Genomic DNA, 25,240 nt, shown 5'->3' with positions numbered 1-25,240 from the left:
GACTAGTTTGTAGATTCAAACTGAAAGTCTTGGCCTCATCTTCCAAACTTTCATGTGACTTTGCCTCTGCCCCAAAGGCAATGGACTTTGCCATATTCTCCCCTTCAGTTTAATGCTATGCAATCCACGAAAAATGAAGGAAAGTAAATATCTGTAAATATGCATAAGGCACATCATAACAGACATTAGCATTCACTAAATCAAGAATGATTATAATTAGATCATAGGTAGTCATCTCATAGTACCATTTATATCATAACCACATTGATATTACAAACGGTTGACAATAGTTCAAAACATCATCTGACAAGGTGCTTCACTGATTAAGCACATGCAGGATCAATCACATGCATATAGAGCAATGGTGACATATAACCTTTATTCAAAAACAAATTTTGAAAATAGTAAAAAAATGCATTTCTATAACTGGTGTGCATATATACAGCTATAGTATTTTAATATGAGTCCATAAATAAAAAATGCTAATAGTAAATTAATTTCTCAAATACATACCAAAAGTAATTATAATAAAGTATAATCAACATTTACTAATGTATGTAGTTACATCTGTGGTACAAGCAAAATCCAGTAGGGGCCTTGCCATGTAGGCCAGTCTAGTATTTTTCTCTAAAGCAGAACATTTAAGTCTAAGCCCCATGGACCAATGAATTGGACTTCATTGGTCCATGGGGCTTAGACTTAAGCCATTATTGCTGTTTTCTGGTTGCCTAGGGCAGTGATGGGCAAACTATGGCCTGTGGGCCAGATGGGGCCCCCTGAAATGTTCTATCCAGATGTGCCACATTATTCCTAATTTGACGAATACAACGAATAGGATACAATACAATGAAACTTCAAAAGGGTCGCCTTAGAAATAGACTGACAGATGAGCATCTTTGGCCCCCTCTTTAAAAAGTTTGCCCATCGTTGGCCTAGGGAGTAAAAAGATGAACCCTAAGAAATCAGTATCCTTTAGGCTTAGTGGATGTTCCACAGCCCTATGAGTCACACACCTGTATGACCCAATCCACCTGGATTACCAGTCATATTCCTCTATGAAATGGGAGGAGGAGAGGGCCTATGTCTACCTCAACTAGAACTATGGTCTTGCTGAATATCTTTTCCATGCTATTGTCCAATAAGCTTCTTTTTTTGTCAAGTGTTAAGTAGTAACACTTTGTTTCATTCCACTACTGAACCTGAAGCCAATGCTGGAAAGAGGACTTGATCTATGGCAAGTTCTATTTGGGCTAATACCTCTCTCTTTCTTTTCTCTCTCATTTCATTATAAATGATTATTACTCTGGCCAGACCCCTTTGTATTTGTTAAAAGATCATAAAAACAATGCATCAGTAAGAATTAAAAATAAATTTGAGCCATGAAAAAGAGGGAAGGCTAGGTGGTCATGATCAGTGAGAGGAATATATGATCATTAGTGGTATGAATATTAAAGAACTCTAGGGTATGAGTCTTCCCTAGAAGTAGCTCAGGAATAAGTAAAAATATATTTATCAAAGGAGCTAATAAGCTTGGGAATCCAGGTTATATGTATATTGGTTTCCTCAAGTATGAAGTCAAGGTTTAGAACAGAAAGAGTACTGGGAGTCAGGTACTGGAACTTGAGAAAGAAAAGTGTTCTGGAGATCAGTAGGCAGCTACAATAAAGCTCTAAATAGGGTGAATGGAGTGGACTTCAGAGGAGGAATAATGACAGCAGATAGTAGTAGCAGGAAAAAAATATGTCTACTCTCAGCCAAGTATATTCTGGTTTGTCAAAGTCACATCAATTAGTCAGGAAGTCAGTTTCTACCTCAGGGATTCAGATTTCTTTTTTCTAGCTCTCAGAAAAATCATTTATTCAGATGGCATGGCAAGAAAAGTGGTTTTACAAAATCCTTTCCACACTCTCAAAAATATATATTGTGTCCATGAGTATTGAGACAAAAGTGTTAAGGAATACATATAGCCAAGGCAGCTCACAACTACAACATCAATACTGATAAACCCTTCTTAAGCTAAGCGCCTCCTTCGTGCCAGGAATTCTTGGTGCAAAAAGAAGAGTCCCTGCCTTCGAGGAATTTACAATCTAATGGCAGTGACACATGCAAACACAAACGAAGGAAGTTATATGCAGAATAGAAAATAATTAACAGAAGGAAGACACTGTATCTAAGAGGGATTAGAGATGGCTTCCTATAAAAGGTGGGATTTTTTTTTTCTTTTCATTTTTTTTTTTAACCCTTGTACCTGGGTGTATTGTCTCATAGGTGGAAGAGTGGTAAGGGTGGGCAATGGGGGTCAAGTGACTTGCCCAGGGTCACACAGCTGGGAAGTGGCTGAGGCTGGGTTTGAACCTAGGACCTCCTGTCTCTAGGCCTGACTCTCACTCCACTGAGCTACCCAGCTGCCCCCAAAAAGGTGGGATTTTATCAAACCATTCCCCAAATGATAAATGGGCATGAGACATGAATAGGCAATTTTCAGATAAAAAAAATCAAAAGTATCAATAAGCACATGAAAAACTGCTCTAAATCTCTAATATTAGAGAAATGCAAATCAAAACAACTCTGAGGTACCACCTCGCACCTAGCAGACTAGCTAACATGACAGCAAAAGAAAATGATGAATGTTGGAGGGGATGTGGCAAAATTGGGACATTAATGCATTGCTAGTGGAGTTGTGAATTGATCCAACCATTTTGGATGGTAATTTGGAACTATGTCCAAACAGTGCTAAAAGACTGCCTGCCCTTTGATCTAGCCATACCACTGCTGGGTTTATACCCCAAAGAGATCACAGGGGAAAAGACTTGTACAAAAATATTTATAGCTGAGCTCTTTGTGGTGGCAAAAACCTGGAAAATGAGGGTATGCCCTTCAATTGGGGAATGGCTAAACAAATTGTGGTATCTATTGGTGATGGAATACTATTGTGCTCAAAGGAATAATGAACTGGAGGAATTCCATGGGAACTAGAATGACCTCCAGGAATTGATGCAGAGTGAAAGGAGCAGATCCAGGAGAACATTATACACAGAGTCTGATACACTTGGTAAAATTGAATGTAATGGGCTTCTCTACTAGCAACAATGCAATGGTCCAGGAAAACTCTGAGAGACTTATGAGAAAGAATGCCATTCACATCCAGAGAAAGAATGGTGGGAATAGAAATACAAAAGAAAAACAACTGCTTGATAACATGGTTCGATGGGGATATGATTGGGGATGTAGACTCTAAATGATCACTCTAGTGCAAATATCAATAATATGGAAATAGGTCTTGATCAATGACACATGTAAAACCCAGTGGAACTGCATGGTGGCTATGGGAGGGGTTGGAGGGAGGGGAGGGATAGAACATGGGGAAAATGTTCTAAATTAAATAAAAATTTCAAAATTAAAAAAAAAAGTTGGGATTTTAATTGGAATTGAAGCCATGAAGGTCAGTAGTCAGAAGGGAGAAAAGAAAGCATTTTCCAGGCATGGAGAACAACCAGAGAAAATACCCAGAGCTGAGAGAAGGAAAGTCTAATTTGTGGAACAGCCAGGAGGCCAGTGTCATTGAATTAAAGAATATAGTTGGGGATAAGGTCTAAGTAGACTGGAAAGGTGGGGTGAGGACTAGATTATGAAGAAATGTGATTGCCAAACAGAGCATTTTATATTTGATTCTGAAGGCTCAGGAAGCCAGTGGGGGCAGAGCATGATTGGACCTGGGCTTAAAGAAATCACTTTAGTGACTGAATGGAGAAAAGATCAGAATGGGAAGGGACTTGGAACAAGCATATACACCAGCAGGCTATTACAGTAATCCAAGTGTGAGGTGGTGGTAGTATTAGAGGAAGAAAGGGGTTATGTTGGAGAGATGTTGCAAAAGGTGAAATCAATATGGGGGAGGAAAGATAGGAATCCAGGATGACTCCTAGGTTGCAAGACTAAGGGACTGGGAAGATGGATATTTTTGCCGTTTACCATAATAGGAAAGATAGTAGAGGGGGAGAAGTTAGGGGGGAAAATAAAGAGTTCCATTTTGGATATATTGCTTAAGATAAGATGGGAGAGCAACAGAGATACAAGAGAAAGACAGATAGGTATGAGTATCACCAGCATAAAGATAATAATTAAATCTATGAGAGATAATGAGATCACTAAGTGAAGTAGCATAAAAGGAGAAGAGTGTGAGAGCAGAACCCTGAAGGACACCTTTGACTGGAGGGTGTGATCTCAAAGAAAATCCAAAAAAAGGGAGAAGAGTCCATTAAATAAGTAGGAAGAAAACCAGGAGTGAGTAGTATTGTGAAAACCTTGAGAGAAGAGAATACCCAGGAGGAAAGAGGGATCTGGTGGCAAAGACTACAAAGTAGTCAAGGAGGATGAGGAGTGAAAATTAGCCACCAGATTAAGCAACTAAAATATCATTAGTGTGAGAATTTATTTTACAAAAAAGCGTTAGTTCCTATATATTAGGGAGTATAACTGTGTATTTTTGTGTCTCTGGGATCTAGGTCAGAGATATCACCTAATCTGCTGCTTTTTTACTTTTTCTTTGTACTTGGGAATCCCAATGAATGTTTTCCTTTATAACAGAATTAATTTGATTAATAATAAAAGAGTTTTTTTATACAGGTGCAAAAATTCACCTATGGGTTTGGGGGAGGGCTGAGGGTCTTGGACCATCTCTTAATTAGCTATCCCCAATTAAAGATATTTTTAAATGTTTGAGGGAGGAGCTGAATAATACACTCCTAAAAATCTATTTATTAGACTGCCTGGGGCAGCTCAGGTCATCCCTTGGTAGCCAGAGGGAGCCATGGAGACCTATATCATTTCACTGGTTATGATGCTGGCCTAACCAATAAACCTGGCATAACTAATGAACTTATATTCTTACCCCAAAAATCAGTCTTTTGATATAATTTTAATCATAACATTAGTAACTTTGGAGATAGTGGTTTCAGTTGAATAATAAGATCAGAAGCCAGATTGTAAGGGTAAGAAGAGATTACAAGAAGAAAAAATGGAGAAAACTATTGCAGAAGGCCTCTTTGAGGAGTTTAGCCACAAAAAGCAGAAAAGAGATAGAATGATAGCAGAACTAAAGGATCAAGTGAGGTGTTTTTAAGAAGCAAGGTAAAATGAGCATATGTGAAGGCAACAGGAAATGGCAGTAGATAGGGAAGAGATTAAAAATAAGTGAAAGAGAGGGTAGCTGGGTGACTCAGTGGATTGAGAGCCAGGCCTAGAGACAGGAGGTCCTGGGTTCAAATCTGGTCTCAGATACTTCCTACCTGTGTGACCCTGGGCAAGTCACTTAACCCCCATTGCCTAGCCCAGTGATGGGCAACCTTTTGAACTTGGTGTGTCAAAATTCACCAAAAAACTGAGCATAACTCAAGTGGTGTGTCACTTCAAGAAAAAAACCATAATTTCGTGATATTTATAATTTATATAACAAAATTGTATAATTGTAATATATAACTGTATTTAATAAACCAAAATAGGTAAATTAATAATGGTAGAATTGTCATCTATAGTGCACAGAGTGTCTACACTACACTATAGCAAATGTTTCATCTTCAGCATGTGGCCCCATTCTTTTCTGTATCAGCTGGATGTCATTGAAAATGGTCACGAGTGTCAGTGCTGACACGTGTGTCATAGGTTTGCCATCACTGGACTAACTCTTACTGCTCTTCTGCCTTGGAACCAATACATAGTGATGATTCTAAGATGGAAGGTAAGGGTTTAAAATAAATAAGTGAAATAAGTGAAAGAGTGGAGATGACCTAGGGAAAAATCTGTTGGAGGAGAAAGGATGAAATGGGATCATATGAAAGAGTAGAGGGGATAGCCTTGGTAAGGAGAAAGGTCACTTCATTATGTGATACAGGGATAAAGGAAGAAAACAGCAGAAGGTGTCTGAGTGATAGGAAATGAGGAAGAGGGAGCACATTTGTGTGTGAATACAAGCTAGAGTATCATTATCTTTATGTGCGGCTAAGGTTGGGTGCAATTGCCTCATGAGAAGTGAGAAGTCTGGGGAAGTGAGTGGTTAGGGTATTTGAAGGAGAGTTGATGTGTATGTTGAAATTCTCTAGCATGAGGGAAGGAGTTGGGGAGGAGAGAAAACTCCACTGTTGGACTGCTTCCTCTGGACTCCCAGTGCTTATGCCTCAAGGGGTCATCTATAGTCTCAATTGCCTCTAGGCTCAGAGTCCTGAAGTTCTTGTCTGGGGTTCTACTGAGTTCTTCCAGAAAAAGCAGTGACTATATCCAGACAAGAGGTAGCTTTAGCCTATCACTTCAACAATTCTTCCTAGTCTAGCCCTAATGATCCTTAGTGAAAGAACTCATTCTAAGTTATGGTGACAATTCAGTACATTTCCCAAATCTATATATCCAAAAGCTAGGCTATAAATAGGCAATGGTTGTCTGCTCGGGTAATCCACAAATAGCTATGAGTCAGGATTCTCCCCACACCATCCCTTTTTTTACTTAGTAGGCCTATACAAATAAGTGGCTAGGGAAAAGATACAGAGGCAATCTGTTCTCTAGGGGCAAATCCAGTGTCATAGTTAGTCTTATATGCAACTATACTACTTTATAAGGTATAGATGCCCTTATTTGTATGAGGCTCCATGTTTAAGTGAGAAATGCTATTTTGTTTGGCTAAAGAATGGATAGAATTGAAAGGATATAGCCATCAGCTCATATAGAGACAGTTTTGAGCCAAATCCTGACTCTCCAAGAGGACAGGGTTAAAAACCTATACTCTTGGGTCCAGTGTCAGAAAAGGGCTTAGTTGGTACCAGCAAAGAAGTCCAGGAGTCAGCCATGATCTTCTGGGCACTGAGTGATTCCTGAGAAATTCATGTTTCCTCAGATGTTAGTGGGTGCACAGGGCAAGTAGGTATCACCTCTACTTTTGTACCCTACTGCCAGCTTTCTGACTTTCATCCACCCAAGAACTCAGTGGAAAAAGAAGGCTCCAGTTTTATTGTGGCAGTACAGGCCAAAAGAAATTTAACAACTAAATGAGCCATAGGTCTTGGGGTGAAGAAGACTCCAAATCCAGTACCAGTCAGACTGAAACTAAAGTAAGGCACCCTTTTCTGTTAGGTATTCCATTCAAACAAAGAGTAGCTTCAGTGCTATTACACATGCTCCACATATAGACAAATCACTTGTATTCTCCTTCTATGAACCCTAATAGGTAATACGTATCTTTAATGAGCACATAGCTTATAAGTAGCCTTTTTATTGACTAGCACCTTATGTGAATGTTGTGAACCCACCTCATAATTCAAAGTACCTGTTGTTATTTAATTGTTTTTCAGTTGTGTTTGCCTCTTTATGACCCTACTTGAAGTTTCTTTGTCAAAGATCCTGGAATGGTTTGCCATTTCCTTTTTCCAGCTTAATCTACAGATGAGGAAACTGAGGCAAACAGGGTAAAGTGACTTGTCTAGGGCCATATAGCTAGTGTATGATGGTAGATTTAAACTGTGGAAGATGAGTCTTCCTGACTCCAGGCCTGTCACTCTATCCACTATACCAAGAAGTTGTCTTATATTCAAAGTGCAATTGATTTATAAATTTCTGCTTAAAGGCAGAATGATACAAGCAAAGGATAACCCCATCAAGCATAGGATTGGATCCATTTATTACTGCTTTTACACTAAAATGGGGCAGCTAGGAAAAACAGTGGATAGAGTGCCAGGAGGACTCATTTTCCTGAACTGAGATATGGCCTTAGATTAGCTATATGATCCTGGGCAAGTGCCTTAACCTTATTTGCCTCAGTTTCTTCATCTATAAAAAAAAAATAAATAAATAAGGAAATGGCAAACCATTCCAGTATTTTTGCCAAGAAAACCCCAAAATGGGATCACAAAGAGTTGTAAACAATGAACAACAAACAAAAACATATTAATACAGGAAATGCTACCCCAACTAAGGTCAATTCTCTAAAAACTACATTTTTAAAGTGTTGTATGCTATAATCCTTATTCTTGAACATTACTGTTTTTTTGATGTAGATCATAATTGCTTGTAACTTCTTAGCTGACCTATTACAAATTCAAGGTTTTGAAATTTTTGCTTCCCACCCCTTTTATGAGAACCTTTATCAGTGAAGCCTTTGCCTCTTCACTAAGAAAAATGGTAGCTTCTTCAAAGATCCTTCTCAGGATATTAGCACTTTATTGATATTGCCACCCACCCTGTGAAAAAATCTTCCTCTCAGTGTAATTCATATCATCCTTATGTTAATTCTGAGAAATTGGCCCCTGCTCCAGAAAACAGCTACCTTTGAATAAGGCTGTTCTAGTATGCTAAATGTCTGCAAAGCTCAGTAGCTCAAAAGATTCATCACATAGCCAGGAAGGAACATTCAGAAATAATTGTGTTTTAGCACTTCTCTCCATCATTGTGGTACCCATATGTCTAATAGGTAGTTATACTTTGTGCTCTGCTTTCACTTTTTTTTACTGTCATGATAACAATATTTCCTTCTACATAATCCATTTAAGTTGTATTTGCTTCCAAATATGGGGGAATGTGCAGTTGATTACCTTTCAAACCGCAGAAATTATCCTCTCAATCCTAGGATAATGGTTGACTGGAAGAAGAACCAGCTTTGGAGTCAAGATCTCTGACACTTAGTTATGTCACTATGGGTTAATTATTTAACTTTTAGAGACATCAAGTAATTCTTGAAGTCTACAAATTAGGTTGTAGATCTGCATCAGTGGAGGGAATTACCACTCTAAATTTCTGATAAAATTATATTAAAACTTAAGCAAAAAGAGAAGTCATAAAACATGAATATTATTTTAAATTTACAAGTGAATTTTCAGCTTGCCAGGTGACATGAATCAGTTTTTTTATAAATATGTCCAGAATGATTTTGAAATGGAGAAAATAAAATTCCTTCTTCATAGCAGAGAAAAAAAAATTCTGTAAGATTTAAATAGTTCAAGCTCATTCATTAAAAGCAAATACCCTGGATACATCAATCACACACAAATGGCTTCAGTTTTTTACCAGAGAATACCAGATTACTTCACAGTATAACAAATCAGATATATATTACTTAAGCTGACCCATTTAAAATTTAAGTATGGAAATAATAAGCATCGTATGCTGTCATCCTGGAATGAAGATAATTTATCTTAACTATCTATTCTATGTAAAACAAAAATAACATGTCTTAATTCTCAATCTTAGCAGTTTTGAGGATTTTAAAAAAAGGTCTTGAATGCCATTCAAACAACTACATACTATTTGTTAATGGTCTTAAGTTTTTATTACATAAATTGTAAGGAGCATTTAAAGTTCAATAAAGATGAACAATAAATGAACTGTGATGAGAAAATATCTTTATGCAGTTAGTTATCTAATTTGAGAAAGTAATCATTTTAACCTACCTTTTTTTTTGGACCCTAGAATTTGGGGGAAACAAAAGATTATAGTTAGTAAGTATTTACACCAAAAAAAAAAAATCCCAAAACACAAGCAGATTCCCACAGAAATTGAGATGTAACACAAGCAGATGTACACTAAGTACTCTAACAGCATATTTATTCCTCCAAGAACTCAGAATAAATTTTATTTACTTATATGAAAGGACAACATGAATATGTTATTCAGTCTTATTTGGCAATTTGTGACTCCATTTGCATTTGCACTCTTCTTAGCAAAGATCCTGGAGTGGTTTACCATTTCCTTCTCCAGCTTGTTTTACAGACCAGGAAACCTGAGACAAACTGAGTTAAATGACTTGCCCAGGGTCACACAAGCTAGTAAGTGTCTGTGGGCAGATTTGAACTCAGGAAATTGAGTCGTCTTGACTCTAAGCCCGGCACTCTATACACGATGCCTCCTAGCTGCCCATAATATGAACAATAGCTAGCATTTATATAATTCTTTGAGGTTTGCAACACATTTTATCAATTTTTAATGTATAGAAATGCCATAAAATGTACATGGTGTGTATCCTAAAGGCATTTAATGAGAAAATTTATTACCAATTGTCAAATGTTGCTAGCTTGGGACAATTTTTTTTTAAGTCTTGTCTTATTTTAAAGCAAAGTGAAACATCACACGTGTCCCATGTACATTCATTCGTTTGTTCGTTTATTCGGCAAACACTTGTTTTACTTGGCTCCACAAGGAGCTGCTGAAAAATTCCGAGTTCTTGAATTCCTAACTGCAAAGGATCAAGAGAACGTGGAAGGCTATACCATCTGCTACACTTTTGAGCTTCAGCACCCATCTCTACATACATCCCGTTGTACACTGAGTCTCGCGTTTGGTTGCATTTTAAAGTTTTAAGGCATAAAACTGCACTAAGACTTTCGGGACACTTTATATTATACATATATAATCCATAGATCCAGCATCTAGCTACCTCTATCTATAGATCTAACCCACCCATTCACTTAGAACTTAGTAAGGAGACAAAGCTTATTAACCTCCATTCTCCACCCCCGCAATCTGTTCTTTATTCGTATCTCCGGAGCTCACCATGATTGCAGCTTTATCACTTCAGTCAGAGCCAGATGCGGGAGTTCGAACACTATAGACTAATGGCCCCTTCGGTTGCCAGGACTACCAGACTCCTATCGGCGGCGCCAACTCTTGCGCAGCCGCACTGAAATCTTCTGGGTCCCGCCCCTTTCCCACCTGGTGGTGGAAACCGCGTTCCCGCGGCTCCTCGAGTCCAGTGCGCGCGCCAGGCAACTTGCCCGCGATTCGCCGCGCAACCGCTCTTCGCACCTTGTCCTGCCCCGCCTATCCCCTCGCGACTCCGCCCCCTCCCTCTGACCTTCCCATTCGTTCTCAGGGGAGGGGCGTCCACTGGACGACTTGAGTTTTACGGCCTCCGCAGGTGGTGCTGCCGGAAAGCGTTGGTGTTTGCGGCAGAAGGTGAAGTGTTTTGGGCTGTTGGCTGGTCTGTGTCTAGGAGGGGGACGGGATGATGGGAACCCACCGAGCGGGCGGGAAGTTCTCTTCTCCTTTTCTCTTTCCCCTGGGAGTGGCCTCGTTCCCTCCGCGGTTTTCGGTTTTCTCAAGTGGGCCGAGGCTGGAGGCAGGGTTCGGGAGGAGGAGGGGGGGGAGGAAGTATTTCCCATTCTAAGGTTTTCTCCTGCTACTGCTTAAGTGGGTGGTAGACCCAACTCTCCCCGTTCTATGGCAGTTATTGTAAAAAGGGAGATTTGGGAGATTGGAAAAAACCGCGTGTCCAAATTAGAATCCTAGCGCTGCTGCTTCCTAGCAAGTTCCTTTGACCTTCCTAGGCCTCAGTAATCTATTCTGTAAAATAATAGGGCGCGGTGGACTAGTTCAGATATTTACCAGGGATCGGTAAATTTAACAACTGTTTTTCAGTATAACTGGTTCCCTCTGTATCCGTTTTTATTGAACGCATCTGGAATGCATTCTGCTATTCAGCATGGTGGCTGTCACCATAATAATTAACAAATGTTGGTTGACTGAGAAGGGATTCCATCCTTTACTCAAACACCTAAACAAAATCCGAGGACTAGATTGAAGGCTCCTTCCAGCACTTAAAGCCTATGAATGTAGATTCTTTTGTGGAATTACTTATTATCCAGAGTAGATCTTTATTTGTACCACATACATGCGGACAGATAGAAAATTGTTTAAAAGTTGATCCTGAGTGAAGTATGCATTTTTCCTGTATTAAGAACTGAGACAGAAAACAAAATGCTTTCTTAGACCAAATATATTAGAAATTATTCAGATTATACAATATTGACTGAAAAGTCTTACGCAGTATTAGCAGTTGGGGAAAAACTTATTTTCCCCTAATGTCACTTAAAGCAAAGGGCTATTTGTTAGCCTTTTGAAGATACTGAAGACATTAGGACTCCAAATTATAGTTTGAAATACAGTATAAAAAATGTGAATGAAAAAAAGATAACTAGCCATATTAAATGTTGTTACTGAAGTAACGGAGGTAGTTTGGGAGACTGGAATTGACCTCTTAACTAAATGCCCATTTGCTAAAACATAGCAAATAAAGAACCTCAGCATCTAGATTTTTTTTTAGAATTGATAGTGGCAATTGAAATAATGTAGCTTAACGGTATGATCTTGTGGAAGAAAGTGAGGTACAGAAAAATTGTTATTTAGTTTGTATCACATAGCAACTTGAATTCACCATCCATAGAAATTCCAGAAATCTGTTCTATGTCCAACCCAACAAGAAATCTAGACCTTAGTGATTTCTGACTCCTTCATTCTTAATCCATTAAACAGGTTTCACTGATTAATCCAATGTGATGATTCAGGGTAATTCAATAAACAGTATCAGTAAGGTGCATATTTTGGGTACTGCAGATAAAGACGGAAAGTAGGCTTTGCCCTCAAAGAACTTAATTATCTGTGTAGTGGGGGAGATTACAGATAAATAAAATAGAAGGTAATTAGGGACAGGAAAAAGTAGTAAGAACTAAGGGTGTCACTGAGAGTTTTACCAGGAAGTGGTACCTGAGTGGCCAAAGAAGGTAGCTAGGTGGCACAGTGGATGATCTACTTAAGCCTATAGTGAAGAAGACCCGAGTTCAAATCCCGCCTCAGACACTCAGCTGTATGATCCTAGGAAAGTTGCTTAATCTTTGTATTTTTCTTCACATGTAAAATGAAGGGCTGATAACATTTTGGGCAATGAGGTGACTCTGGGTATAGTACTGAACTAGGAATCAGAAGACTCATTTTCCTAAGTTCAAATCTGCCCACAGACACTAACTATGTGACCCTGGGCAAGTCACTTAACTGTTTGTCTCAAGTTTCCTCATCTGTAAAATGAGCTGAAGGAAAAGGCAAACTACTCTGTCTTTGACATAAAAAAAACTACAATGACTGAATAGCAACTCCACCACCTACTTGCAAGTCTGCTTTGAGGACCAAATGAGGTATTTGTCAAGTACTTAGCACAGTGCTTGGCAAGTAGTAGATACTATATGTTAGCCATTAGTAATAGTAGTTATAATAAGGATTTATGGAGAATGTATTTTTGTGCATTTTGTAAACTGGAGATGGCATCTGAGTTCTGGTTTTGCTGGAACATAGAAGTAATAAGTCTAGAATAGTGGGCTAGAACCAGATAGTGGGGAACACTAAAATAATGCTGAAGTATTTTTATTTTTATCATAGGATAACTGGGAGCCACCAAGTTTTCCCTAAGCCTTAGAAAGATGATTTTTGTAGCTATGTGGAGGAAGGATTAGACAGGGTATAGTTTAGAAGCATAAAGACCATAGGAGGCTATTATAAGAGTCCAGACAAGAAGTAATTATAGGTTTCCAGGAGGTGGAGTCACAAGATGGTGGAATAGAAGCAGGGAAGCTTGAAACCACCATGTGAATCCTTTCCAACCAATCTTAAAATAATGCCACAAGATGAATACAAGAGTGAAAAAAAAGAAGGAAATGGAGTGAAGCAACTTTCATGCAGAGAGTGTCTGGGTCACTGGGATGAGAGGGGAGCACATCCATTAGGAGCCTACAAGAGTAAAGAGCAAGCCAACAGCAAGTGCCCTCCTCCCCCATCTACTGTTTCATGTTCTGAACCTGGGCCCAAGCCAACATCTAGACCAGTGATTCCCAAAGTGGGCGCTACCGCCCCCCTCATGGGTGCTGCAGCGATCCACGGGGGCAGTGATGGCCACAGGTGCATTTATCTTTCCTATTAATTGCTATTAAAATTTTTTAAAAATTAATTTCCAGGGAGCCAAGTAATATTTTTTTCTGGAAAGGGGGTGGTAGGCCAAAAAAGTTTGGGAATCACTAATCTAGACCCTACCTAAACTTTGAGCTATCAGCAGTCTCGGGGAGTGATTGAATCAGCAGTGGGAGGTGGCTCTCAGAGCTCCCAGCCCACAGGCCATCAGAAGAACTGGAAATTGCAGAAACCCAGAAATAAGCCTAAGCTTAGATAGCATTAAGGAAGAACTGAAATTTAAGAGAGTGCCCTATCCTCCCTGAGAACAGAGCCTACTTTTAAAATAAAAGTGAAAGTCAAGAAAAAAGCTGGGAAAATGAGCAAACATCAAAAAAGCCATTGAAAATTCTTATGGAAACAGAGCAAAGCATAGACACAGAAGGAGACGGTGAAAGCAAAGCAAACACACACAAAACTTCAAATTAAAATATTAATTCGACTCATTCTAAAAGAGCTCAAAAAGAATTTCAAAAGTCAGCAAAGCGGCAGAGGGAAAATGGGAAAGAGAAATGAAAGTACTGCAAGAATAGGTCAAATGAAAAAGGAGGCTCAAAAGCTCACAGAAGAAAAATCATTCTATAAAAATCAGAATTGGGCAACTAGAAGCTAATGACTTTATAAGACATCAAGAAACAATAAAACAAAATCAAAAGAACAGAAAAAAAGAAGAAAACATGAACTATCTCATTGAAAAAATAACTGACCTGGAAAATAGATCCAGGAGAGACAATTTAAGAATTATGGGACTACCTGAAAGTCATGATTTTAAAAAAAAGCCTGTTCATCATAATACAAAAAATTATCAAAGACAACCACCCTGATATTCTTGAACAAGAGTAAAATAAAAATTAAAAGAATCCCCAAATAACCTCCAGAAAGAAATCCCCAAATGACAACTACCAGGAATATAATAAGAGCCCCCACGTCAAGGAAAAAATACTACAAACAACCAAAAAGAAACAATTCATATACAATGGAGCTTCAATCAGGATTACATAGGATTTAACAGCCCCCACATTAAAGAATCAGAAGGTGTGGAATATGATATCCCAGAAGACAAAATATCTACGCTTACAACCCAGGATCACCTACCCAACAAAACTAATATATTCTTTCAGGGGGGAAAATGGTCATTCAATAAAATAGAACATTTCCAAGCTTTCCTTATGAAAAGATCAGATTCAAACAAAAAAAAATGAAGTCCAAATATAAGACCCAAGTGAAGCGTAAAAAGGTAAATAAGAAAATTTAAGGGACTCAATAACATCAAACTGTGTGTATTCCTACATGGAAAGAAAATATTTGTAATTCTTAAAATTTTTTTATTAGTAGTAGAGAAGTCAGAAGGAGTATACATAAACAGAGGGTGTGGAAATAGCTGATTAGGATATGCAAAAAAAAAATGTGATTAGAGTGGAAAGAAGAGAACAGATGCCAAATATGTAACTGATAGGTTGAAAATGAGTGTTTTATGAAAAGCAAAGGTGTCAACTTATCTGCATAGAACTCAAAAGTTTTTAAATGAGGGGCAAAGCTTTCATTTTTTAGCATTGAAATATTTAAAGGCTCAGCATAGTATAGAAAAAAATGCCAGCTCTGAAGTCAGACGACCTGGGTTTAAATCTTACCTTTGACATTTAATACTTGTAGGGATGACACTTAATTTGACATTATAAGTTTAGCATGGAACAGACTGCATTCTGTTTATAAGTATTAAAAAAAATACAACTGAGAGGAAGTACAGCAAAGTGGATAGTAGGGCTGGGCTTAGAGACAGAAAAACCTGGGTTTAATGCTTACCTCTCACATCATACTACCTCTGTGACTATAAACTGTTTAATCTTCCAGTGTCCCAAGAAGCTCTTTAAGGCTATAGAAATAGGATTTAACTAATTCAGGGGAAGGAAATCTCCACAAAGGTTGTGTTTTATACATTGATGAAACTGAAGTTCCAGACCAAATAAAACACACAGAACTATGCACCTCCTCCTCTTTTTTAGGGTATGATGGACTCCTCAGAATAATATTTTTAATGTATAAGATACATAGGGTTAATAAAAGAAACTTGATAAATTTATTAAAAATATTTTTTTCAAAAATTTTCATGGATTTCAAGTTAACTGCTCTAAAGCTATTTCTGTTGTTTTCAGGGTGGTAAAAAGTATAACTTCTTTTCAAATTTTTTTTCAAGAAAGCTATTCACAGTTAAAAATGGATTTTTGTTACATAATAGGGACTATTTCATTCTACTATATTTGTATTCCTAGGCATTTGCACATAGCAGTAGAGGCTTAATACTTGCTTGTTGATTGATTCATTTGAAAGTCACAAGACCTAGGGATGGGAACGAACTTTAGATAAAGGAACAGAAAAAGGATGGCTGATCACTTCAAGGGAGGCATATATGGGGGGGGAAGTAGTCGCAAAACAAAAATCTTCCAAGCAAGTGTTGAACTAAAAGTATTCAAGCAAAATTTATTAGGGTTATGCATATATACTATATGGGAGAGATCTGATATCTTGAATTGAAATGGCATGTATGGGTCAAATTATAACATTTACAGATAGCTTCTCAAAAGATGTTCTTCTAAGTCTTTCCCCTTCTGCCTATACAAGTTTAAGGGCAAATTTTTTTCTTGGCCTAGTTTCCTCATTAATATGTGGAAGTAGAAATAGATAAATGCTAAGGTTGTTATCCTTTCTAAATCTTAATAAGCCCAAATGCAAATCTGGTGTTTCATGTTTAATTTTTCAGAATGTAACCCACAATCTTCCTTTGTAGAGAAGTGCTCTAAATTTTTTATTAGGTTAAAATATGTATTTATAAAATATCCATTTTCCAGGTATATGTATTTATGTATAAAGACAGTGGATATTTTCAGTGACAAATGAAAATGGCCAGCTCATTAAGAGGAGAAGTTTTGACTCTTTATAAAAATGTAAGTATCTATTACTGATTCTAATCATCTTAATGCTATATGCTGCAAATTATTTAGGATTATAAAATGTTTGTTTTTAAGCTGCTGCATGTTGGAAGAGAATATCCAAAAGGAGCAGACTACTTTAAAAGACGTTTGAAGGCAGCATTCCTTAAAAACAAAGATGTGAAGGACCCAGAGAAGATCAAAGAACTTATTTTACGAGGAGAATTTGTAATAAAAGAACTAGAAGCCTTGTACTTCCTTAGAAAATACAGAGCTATGAAGCAACGTTACTACCAAGACAACGAAACTAAGTGAATTATTATTGTTGCAAATGTAAGGTTACTGATTAGGTTGTCTGAGCAATAATTGGTGGCATATCTTTAGATGGAAGCCAAGTATTGCATCATAACATATATAGGATGTATATAAAAATGCTCAGAATACCTGAACTGCCTTCCTCAACTTTAAAATTTATTTTGAAACTATGTCTATAAATCAGTACTCAACGTTTCCCCAGCCAAGATTTGTGTCCTTGTTTTTTTTTTTAATTAAAGCACCTGTCAAAACACTGATTTGGCAAAAAATTCATTGCTCAGTTTACCAAATAGAAACTTTAAACTTCCATCATTAACACTGAAAAGTTTGAATGAAAATGTAAATACCTAAATACTTTTGGATGGAATTGTTTTAAGTGATGAATGTCTTAGTACATTTTTGTTTTGTATTCATTGATTCTGTCACAAAGGATAGCATCTTTCATTGCAAATGAATTTACTAAAGTATTAAGTTCTAGATTTTCATTCACCCAACTCAACATTTCATTTATTCTATAATTTTTTTTTAAACCCTTACCTTCCGTCTTACACTACTGTGCATTGGTTTCAAGGCAGAAGAGTGGTAAGGGCTAGGCAATGGGGGTTAAGTGACTTGTCCAGGGTCACACAACTAACAAGTGTCTGAGACCAGATTTGAACTGAGGACTTCCTGTCTCTTAATCTACTGAGCCACCCAGCTGCCCCCTATTTTATAATTTTTAAAGGAGTTGACAGTTTGGGGTTTTTTTTGGTTAAAGGTGCCATAAGGTGTTAAGGGTTCACTTGAAAGGAAATTAAATAACATCCAAGATCTGTAGTCCAAAAAAAAAATTAGTAATATCTTATGGATATCTATCAATCTATGAGCACTTAGATGGACAGTGGATAGTGTACTAGACCTGGAGTCAAGAAGACTTATTTTCCTGAGTTCAAATCTGCCTCAGACACTTACTATGTGACTCTGGGCAAGTCACTTTTCACCGTTTGCCTCAGTTCTTCATGTATAAAATGAGGCTGGAGGACATGGCAAACCATTCCTTTCTCTTTGCCAAGAAAACCCTAAGCAGGGTCACAGAGAGTTAGATGCAGTTGAAATGACTGAACATCATCCATCAATATGGATAATATATATATTGAAATTCTCATATCAGATAACTCATTAACTGGCCTAACTTTGCATGTCTTTAGAGTTTATGAGATATTTGTTCTGGAAGATAGCTTCCAACTAATCATTGGATTTAGATGATCAAACTAAAACTTTTTTGGCATTTGCATTGATCATCACGAGAACCATAGACCAAAAACATGATAGTTTTATTCTGTTACTAGATTCCTTTGAGAATCAGGTGAGTTGTTATGCACTGATGACATATTTTTTATTTAATCATCTGACTTAAGACCAAACTGCTGTACTACATAAGAAAAATAGATGAAGTTTTCACCTGGTGCTAAAAGACAAAATAACAATAATCAACTGATTTAAGGCACCCGTGCAAGGAAGCAGTTTTTTTTATGACTAATGAATGTCAATGATGAAATGATCTAATCCAATTTCCCTTAGAGGAAATCCTCTAAAAACATAAGTACTTTGATATATACCTTGATAGCTCAAAATTTAGAATATGAATTTAGATTTTTGAAATCAATTCCCAATTCACAGGAAGCAGACAAGTAGTAGTAGAGCCACAATAACTTTATTACATTACAATAATTAGGAGCAGTACAGTTTAAGACAAAAATATGACGATTTCAGATCACTTCACAGCACATACTCCTATAAACATTTAAAAGTTAATTTTAGTTAAAACAGTGGTCATCTTAAATTTTTATGTCTGGTATGACCAAAATTTCTAGGTCAGCGCAACCAAATGATGGACAAAAACTGGATCACACTGCATATGCCCCCACACACAAAAAAAGCACAATGTACAAAATGTGCATGTTTCAGTTTACACTATACAAAAATAGTTAAAATACAATCCAGGTAAACATGTTACATTAAGAAATAGTTTCTAGTAGGAAGTTGGCACTCAAAAAAAGGAAAAAAAGGAAAACTATTTTCAACATGATAACAAAAGACAGTGGAATTAGGAATTTTTAGATCATGTAGCCCATGTAGCATAATGTAGCAAATTATTACCCAAAGAATCTGTAATGACATTCCTCCTCGCTACCACCTGTTTCTCTTAAGTAAATCTGTATGTTCACTATCAATATTCCACTTAGGCACTTAGAGCTGTTGCTGACACACAGATCTCAATCTATATAATTAACACAAAACTCAGGAACTAATTTGAGTATGTTAATTGGAGAAACAGTAATTATTTTCTCTACTGTACTGAATTAATCAGAGTATAGTTTCATGTTATTTGATTTTCTCTACATGAAATTCCTAACACCCAAGATTATAACTGTAGGATTTAAATTAATATCCAACACTCCAAGAATTATATTTTATAAAGTTTATTAATAATCACTTGAAGTAGAAGGAATAAAAAGGAAACAGGTAAAAAAAACCTAATTAACAAAATTAAGACCACGTGAGCAAAAACTTTCCTGGCTCTCACCTCACACTTCCTCCATCAAACCTGATCACAGGAAGAGAAGAGAGCAAGAGGCAGGACTACACTCATATCCTCCCTACGTCAGCACATAATGTGAGAAGAGTGGGGTGCTGGGAATTGTAATTTTTAGGATAACAGATTCTAATTACACATAACAATTAAAAAACTAAAATTTTAACTTATTTATTAATTGCTGGTTGCTTTCTTAGAAGGTGATTATCGAGATTACATAAAGCTACCATAAAGTATTACTTCCTGACAAGTAGAATTTATAATGAATTCATACAGTGACTTAAGATGTGAATTTTTTTGTTGTTGTTGCCATCAAAACAAATCTGAGATGTTCTTAGAAAACATATTAAAAGAAATCCACTGGAATACAAATAAGATCAGGCTGTGCAAACTGCAACTTAACATGCCCCAGGTTTCTACAAATGTTTTAAAAAAACGCACAAAAGTGGCAAAGATTTTGATACTCTACAAAAGTTAGGTTCTAAATTCTTATGCAGTGTGACTCAGTTCAATTCAAACAGAACCTAGAACTCCTAATTTTTGTATAATGACTCAAAAAGCATACTATCCATATCTGCTACATTCTTCCACAAACATGTTATAGGGATTCTAAGACTAGGTCAATTCTCTCAACTTCAATAATTGAATTTTTAATTTTAAGGCTATTATAATTAGATGACGCTTATCTTCTAGGATTCCTTCTTTCCCCCACCCTCCACCCCTTTAATTCTACAAAAACTTTTACTCTTCCTCAAACCGCTCACAACTTAGGTAATGAAGAATAACTTATCGGTCCTATAGTTGATTTTCTTTAATTGCCCTGCTTCATCAAAAATTCAAGAACCCTACAGAAAATACATTTGAATCCCTTTATGCATTGCAACTCTTAAGTATGGCCATTTCTTTCCCTTGGTGTACTGCATATATCTTGATAGCCTAGACAATGCTCCATGATCCTAAATTTAGTAAGTAACATTTAAGAAAAGTTACAGTTAATTTTATCCAGAATGTAAAACTACATTCAATTTTTATGAGATGTATCTAAGTTACTGGTTAATTTCTGACAGTTAAAGCTAATGTATTCTTTGATTCAAATCCAAAGGAAAACTGAATTATTTATAAAGAGTTAAGTTCAAAGAAAGAACTAAAGCCATTGAGAAAAAGCAATAAGAAATGAGGACTATGACCTGTGTGCACTTCATATTTTTTTCCCCATCTTTAAAAAGTAGTGTCTCAATGTAACCTCAGATATCCTTCTAGTGTGGTACCTCTAATGTGGTGGTATCAAACAGAAATAGATCCCTGTGGGTGCTGTTGAGTTAAAAACCCCAAATTAACATTATCTATGTTGCATTTATATATTTCCCTATTACATTTTAACCTAGTTCTGGTCTCACTTGAGAGCAGGCATCTCAGGGGCTACAAGTTTGCCACCTCTGCTCTAACATATACTAGATCTTCCTTGAAAGTAAAAGCCACTGAGTCCACCTGAAAGAATCAATTTAAAGTAGGAAAATAAAAAGGTCCTTAACTATTTTCCACTGCCTCTTTTTTTATTTTATTTCCTCTTTTATAGAAAAAATATATTTTTAAGGAGTGACTATGACAAATAGTAGCAGTGGAAATTCTTTAAAAATTCTAAATGACATACTTTTACATTCATTAAAGGCATCCGAAACTACACGACTTGATAACTATAAGGTAAATTTATAGGAAGACTTTAAGAGGTTTTATATTTTCAAGATTAATAAAGCCAATTATTTAAAGTTTCAATTGAAGTTAAAATACTTAATAACTAATCCATTACCAGAAAAAACACAATACAGGGATCATTTTAAAAACCATGTAACATTATATACTTCATTAATTTGTTAAAACACCTAAGTTCATAACTGGCAAGGAAAAAATAGAAAGTTATATAGCAAGTGTGCATGCACCAAAATCCCAAGAGGGAAAATCTCAGATATTCAATTTCTTTTTCACAGGCATTGCTAGTTCAAGAACCAACACTAAGGGAATACTGGCACTTAGAGGAATAAAGTTTCCACTGTCATTTTAAAATAAGCATTCAGATAAAAGCTAAGAGTTTGCATGAAGCAGAAAGAAAACTAGGTAATGCTAAAAAACAAATGCTAATAATTTAGTATAATGTACAAAAAATTATCTTAAGTATGCTTTGAGAAAAAAGTACAAATTTTATTTACATAATTATACACTTTGTCTTTGACTTCTTTTTCTTCTTTTTACCATCTTTGCTCATCTTTTCTTTATGTTTTCGAATTTCACGAACTAATGTGTAGAAGGCATCATCAACACCCTGAAATACATAAGAGGTGATCACAAAGTCAATTTAGTAAGGGCTGTATTGCTACTAATTAATCTTACATGCTGAATAAATAGGGAACATTTTGCTGATAGAGACATTAAGGTTGGTCCTGTGTAAAGAACTTAAATTTATGGAAAAATATACAGAAGCATTTTAAGATTTTTAAATGATCATATTTTATACTTTTAGGTTACTTCCCTTTTCATAATTTCAGGGGAGAACACTTACACTTGTGTTTGTGTTGCTAGTTAAAATACAAAACAGGGAGAAAAAAAAGCAAAATTGTTTATAGTATTACTATGTTGAGGCCATCATTAAACAGTATAATAATTTGTTTGAAAAAATATAACATTATTTCAGTAATATATCATGGCCTACATTAATATAGTATGCTTGAATTTTACACAAGGATAATTGTAATCAAGACCTAAATTTTTAAGCTGAAAAATAACTTTTACAAAAAGAAACTAAAAATGTGAATCTATCTATAGATTGTGCTTCCTTATTTAGAAACCTTAAATAGTCTGAATGTATTTTTGTGTTAAATCTCAATCTCCCTAAAATTTGAACCTTACCATTTAAGCTATGTAAATGTTTGCTAACGTACTTTCATCCAAAAACAGTTTATATATATTTTATTTTGTATTATATATTATTCATATATATATAAAAAATAAAGCATCTGCTAAGTAAAATATATACATAAATTTTCAGCAAAGTATTTAAGTTGTAAATTATGTTAGTTAAAAAAACCCTTGGGAACAGAATCACTGCTCTTATTAGTTTATATATTTACTAGAAAGCAACCATAATTTTTAAATAATTTGGCTAATTGGTAAGAAACCTATCAGGTTCTTCAGAAGTCTGTCAAATATAAGCTATATCCTACAGTGCTCTACTTGATTTGGAGGATGTTAAAAGAAAATCTGTTAAAATGGAATCCCACATGTAACCATTTATAACGTGATAAATTATTTAATTGAATGGCAAAACAGCATGCTATAAAAATGCTGAAAACAGCAGTCTGAAATACGGAATAGGTCTCACTGATCTTGCTGGCTCCTCCCCTCCCCACAAATGATTGAGTTTCTTGTAATCAAATAACATATATACCTGTTTGCTTTGCCACTATTAAAAATAAGAAGTTGTATAATATAGAACATGAAATATTAATTTGGTAAACCTGAAAATTAATGCTTTTTAAAAAAATACACAAACGTAAATACTTCCAAGTCAGTCACTAGAGGGAGCCTTAGGAACAAGATTCTACACATCTATTAATAAACCTGTCAGGCCACTATTATGAGAATGACATCATCTGTGTGTTTACTAATATTTTGGCAAATTTATAAATTACTTAATGAAAGTTTTAATTTCTACCAGTATTTTACTACATTTTGTTACATAAAAAGCAACAGTACATATTCCCAAGATGTTGAGTTTGATATTTAATACATTGTACTACGGAGATTCTTTCAGCTATGTTAATAGCAATATTAACAATCATTTCATTTAGAGTGTGTTTATTCAGATCATATTAACCCTAACAATATACTTGGGTGGAGGGCAAGTAGATATCATTATCACATGACAGGAAACAGTGATTGGTAAGTGGCTTGTCCATGGTAATTCAGATAGTAGACAAGTTAGTATCCCTTTCTAAATTTTATGTTCCAACCAACAGAGATGATTACATGTTCAGAGGCAGTAACACCTGGAAGTTTGGTTGAGGTTTAAAGTGCTTTGCCTTAAAGTGTTCACTTTTAACATTTTAACATTACTAACAAATAGTAAAGAAAAAGTTTGCCAATATTCAGTAAGCATCCAGGGAAATTTCATTTAACAGATCATGTAACAAAAAATGAATTTTTCTTTGGTTGTACGAGGTTAAGTAAAGGAGCAATATAAATAAAAATTACATATAAGGGAGAAAAAAATGCTTCAAAAATTCAAAACTAACATTTAAAATATAATAGCACTAAAAACACAGCTTTGACTAAAGTTTTGTACTTGGTCTGTTTTTTCCTCATCTGCTTTTGCTGCTACACAAATACCACAGAGCCTTTCCACCTGAGTTGGAGATAAATCATCCCTATGTCTATTGTCTCCTCTTAATAGATTATAAGCTCCTTAAGATCAGGGACTATCTCACTTTTTCTATTTGTATCCCCAACACTTAACCCATTACTTTGGCTCATAGCAGACATTTAACAAAATTTCATTCAGTAATGAAGATAATTCTTAGCAAGTGCCCAAATGCAAGTAGGAAATTCAACATTCAAGCAATAAACTGTTATATACAAGTAAAATATTTCAAGACTTCAATAATTTATCTAGACAACACTTATACAACTTATACACTTGGTCAGCAGGCTTATACTTGATGCCTTTCCAGCTTATGGTCTGCTGGCATAGTCTTCAAGATCCCAGGTTAAGTCACCATGCCATGAGACAGGTATTAGAAGAGGGCTTATATACACGTTTATCATAAGTCTTTATGAAAATTACTTAAGAAAAACTGCACCCTTAAGGGGACTTATTTAAATCAACACTTAGAAGTAAGAGAAAAAGACTAAAATTGTCTTTATATTATTTTAAAAATTCATCAAAGATTTCTATTCCTGATGTCCAAGAGTAGCAAGAGCTTTAATAAATTAATTTTACCATTTTTTCCCTGAAAAGGAAGGCAGAACAGTTTCAGAGTTCAACATTAGAAAAATTTACTTAGTAACAACTATGCATGAGACATTAAACTATTTCTTTTATGTTTACACTTGGACTAATCTATAGACTGGACTAGATCCTACAGTTAAGAGAATACATTTGTTATCTTTGGGAGGTTTTAATTCTTTCCAAGTCCCTACAATATGGATCACAAATGATTGCTACTCAGTCTAATAAAAAACATACTAAATTCAGAATTTTAAATTCCCTTCTCACTTGTGCCAAAGAATATTACATAAAACCTTAAGGAAATCATAAATCTTTTTTTTTGTGAATTGCATATTATCTAACTCAATCTGATCAACACACACACTGACTAGATGTGACCTTAGGCAAGGCACTTAACATCCTCAGGCTCATTTCCTCATCTGTACAGTCTCTCCCAACTCTTATCTAACATCTATGATTTACTACTCCCATGTCCACATTTTACATTAGGAAATTATGACCCAAGAACGATTTAGCTTTAAAAACAAAATCTAAGTTTTCTGTCATAAATTTCCTGCATAATTTGAATTTAGAACAATTTTTAAAAGTGAAAGTAAACATTTTAAAATTTTTCTTCAAATTAGAATGCTATATAAGCCATCACAAGCAATTCTAAGATTTCATATACTGTTACCTTTA

The 25,240-nt window shown here is 35.7% G+C and overlaps 3 protein-coding genes across 5 annotated transcripts in view; 1 reads left to right on the top strand and 2 right to left on the bottom strand.

Moving 5' to 3' along the window:
• DNAI7 (dynein axonemal intermediate chain 7) overlaps nt 1-10,548 on the bottom strand; it is a 92,239-nt gene extending 81,691 nt beyond the window's left edge. The window contains exons 1-2 of the mRNA XM_044677484.1: nt 10,476-10,548; nt 9,429-9,443 (exon numbers count right to left, since the gene is read on the bottom strand). Of these exons, the coding sequence (XP_044533419.1) occupies nt 9,429-9,443; nt 10,476-10,481 (21 nt within the window). The 5' untranslated portion in view covers nt 10,482-10,548. The remainder of the gene's footprint in view (nt 1-9,428; nt 9,444-10,475) is intronic.
• Nucleotides 10,549-10,847: 299 nt separating this feature from the next.
• On the top strand, nt 10,848-17,245 carry ETFRF1 (electron transfer flavoprotein regulatory factor 1). Its single transcript, XM_044677630.1, has 3 exons — nt 10,848-10,929; nt 16,593-16,688; nt 16,770-17,245. The coding sequence occupies exons 2-3, from the start codon at nt 16,638-16,640 to the stop codon at nt 16,986-16,988; spliced, it is 270 nt and encodes an 89-aa protein (XP_044533565.1). The 5' UTR covers nt 10,848-10,929; nt 16,593-16,637; the 3' UTR covers nt 16,989-17,245.
• A 4,448-nt stretch (nt 17,246-21,693) lies between these two features.
• KRAS (KRAS proto-oncogene, GTPase) overlaps nt 21,694-25,240 on the bottom strand; it is a 38,927-nt gene continuing 35,380 nt past the window's right edge. The window contains exons 6-7 of one of the 3 annotated variants that reach the window (XM_044677531.1): nt 24,414; nt 21,694-21,880 (exon numbers count right to left, since the gene is read on the bottom strand). In XM_044677531.1, the coding sequence (XP_044533466.1) occupies nt 21,764-21,880; nt 24,414 (118 nt within the window). In that variant the 3' untranslated portion in view covers nt 21,694-21,763. The remainder of the gene's footprint in view (nt 21,881-24,413; nt 24,415-25,240) is intronic. The other 2 variants (XM_044677534.1, XM_044677533.1) reach the window with 2 other exon arrangements.

This window comes from Gracilinanus agilis, chromosome 5 (genome assembly GCF_016433145.1).
Source record: "Gracilinanus agilis isolate LMUSP501 chromosome 5, AgileGrace, whole genome shotgun sequence".
In the NCBI taxonomy this organism is placed as follows: domain Eukaryota; kingdom Metazoa; phylum Chordata; class Mammalia; order Didelphimorphia; family Didelphidae; genus Gracilinanus; species Gracilinanus agilis.
This window is presented reverse-complemented; position numbering and strand designations above follow the sequence as displayed.

Bases quoted from the DNA above. Each gene is read 5' to 3' on its own strand.
- ETFRF1 (XM_044677630.1), top strand. From the start codon at position 16,638: ATGAAAATGGCCAGCTCATTAAGAGGAGAAGTTTTGACTCTTTATAAA. The intron at 16,689-16,769 runs GTAAGTATCTAT...TTTGTTTTTAAG, and splicing joins TTTTGACTCTTTATAAAAAT to CTGCTGCATGTTGGAAGAGA.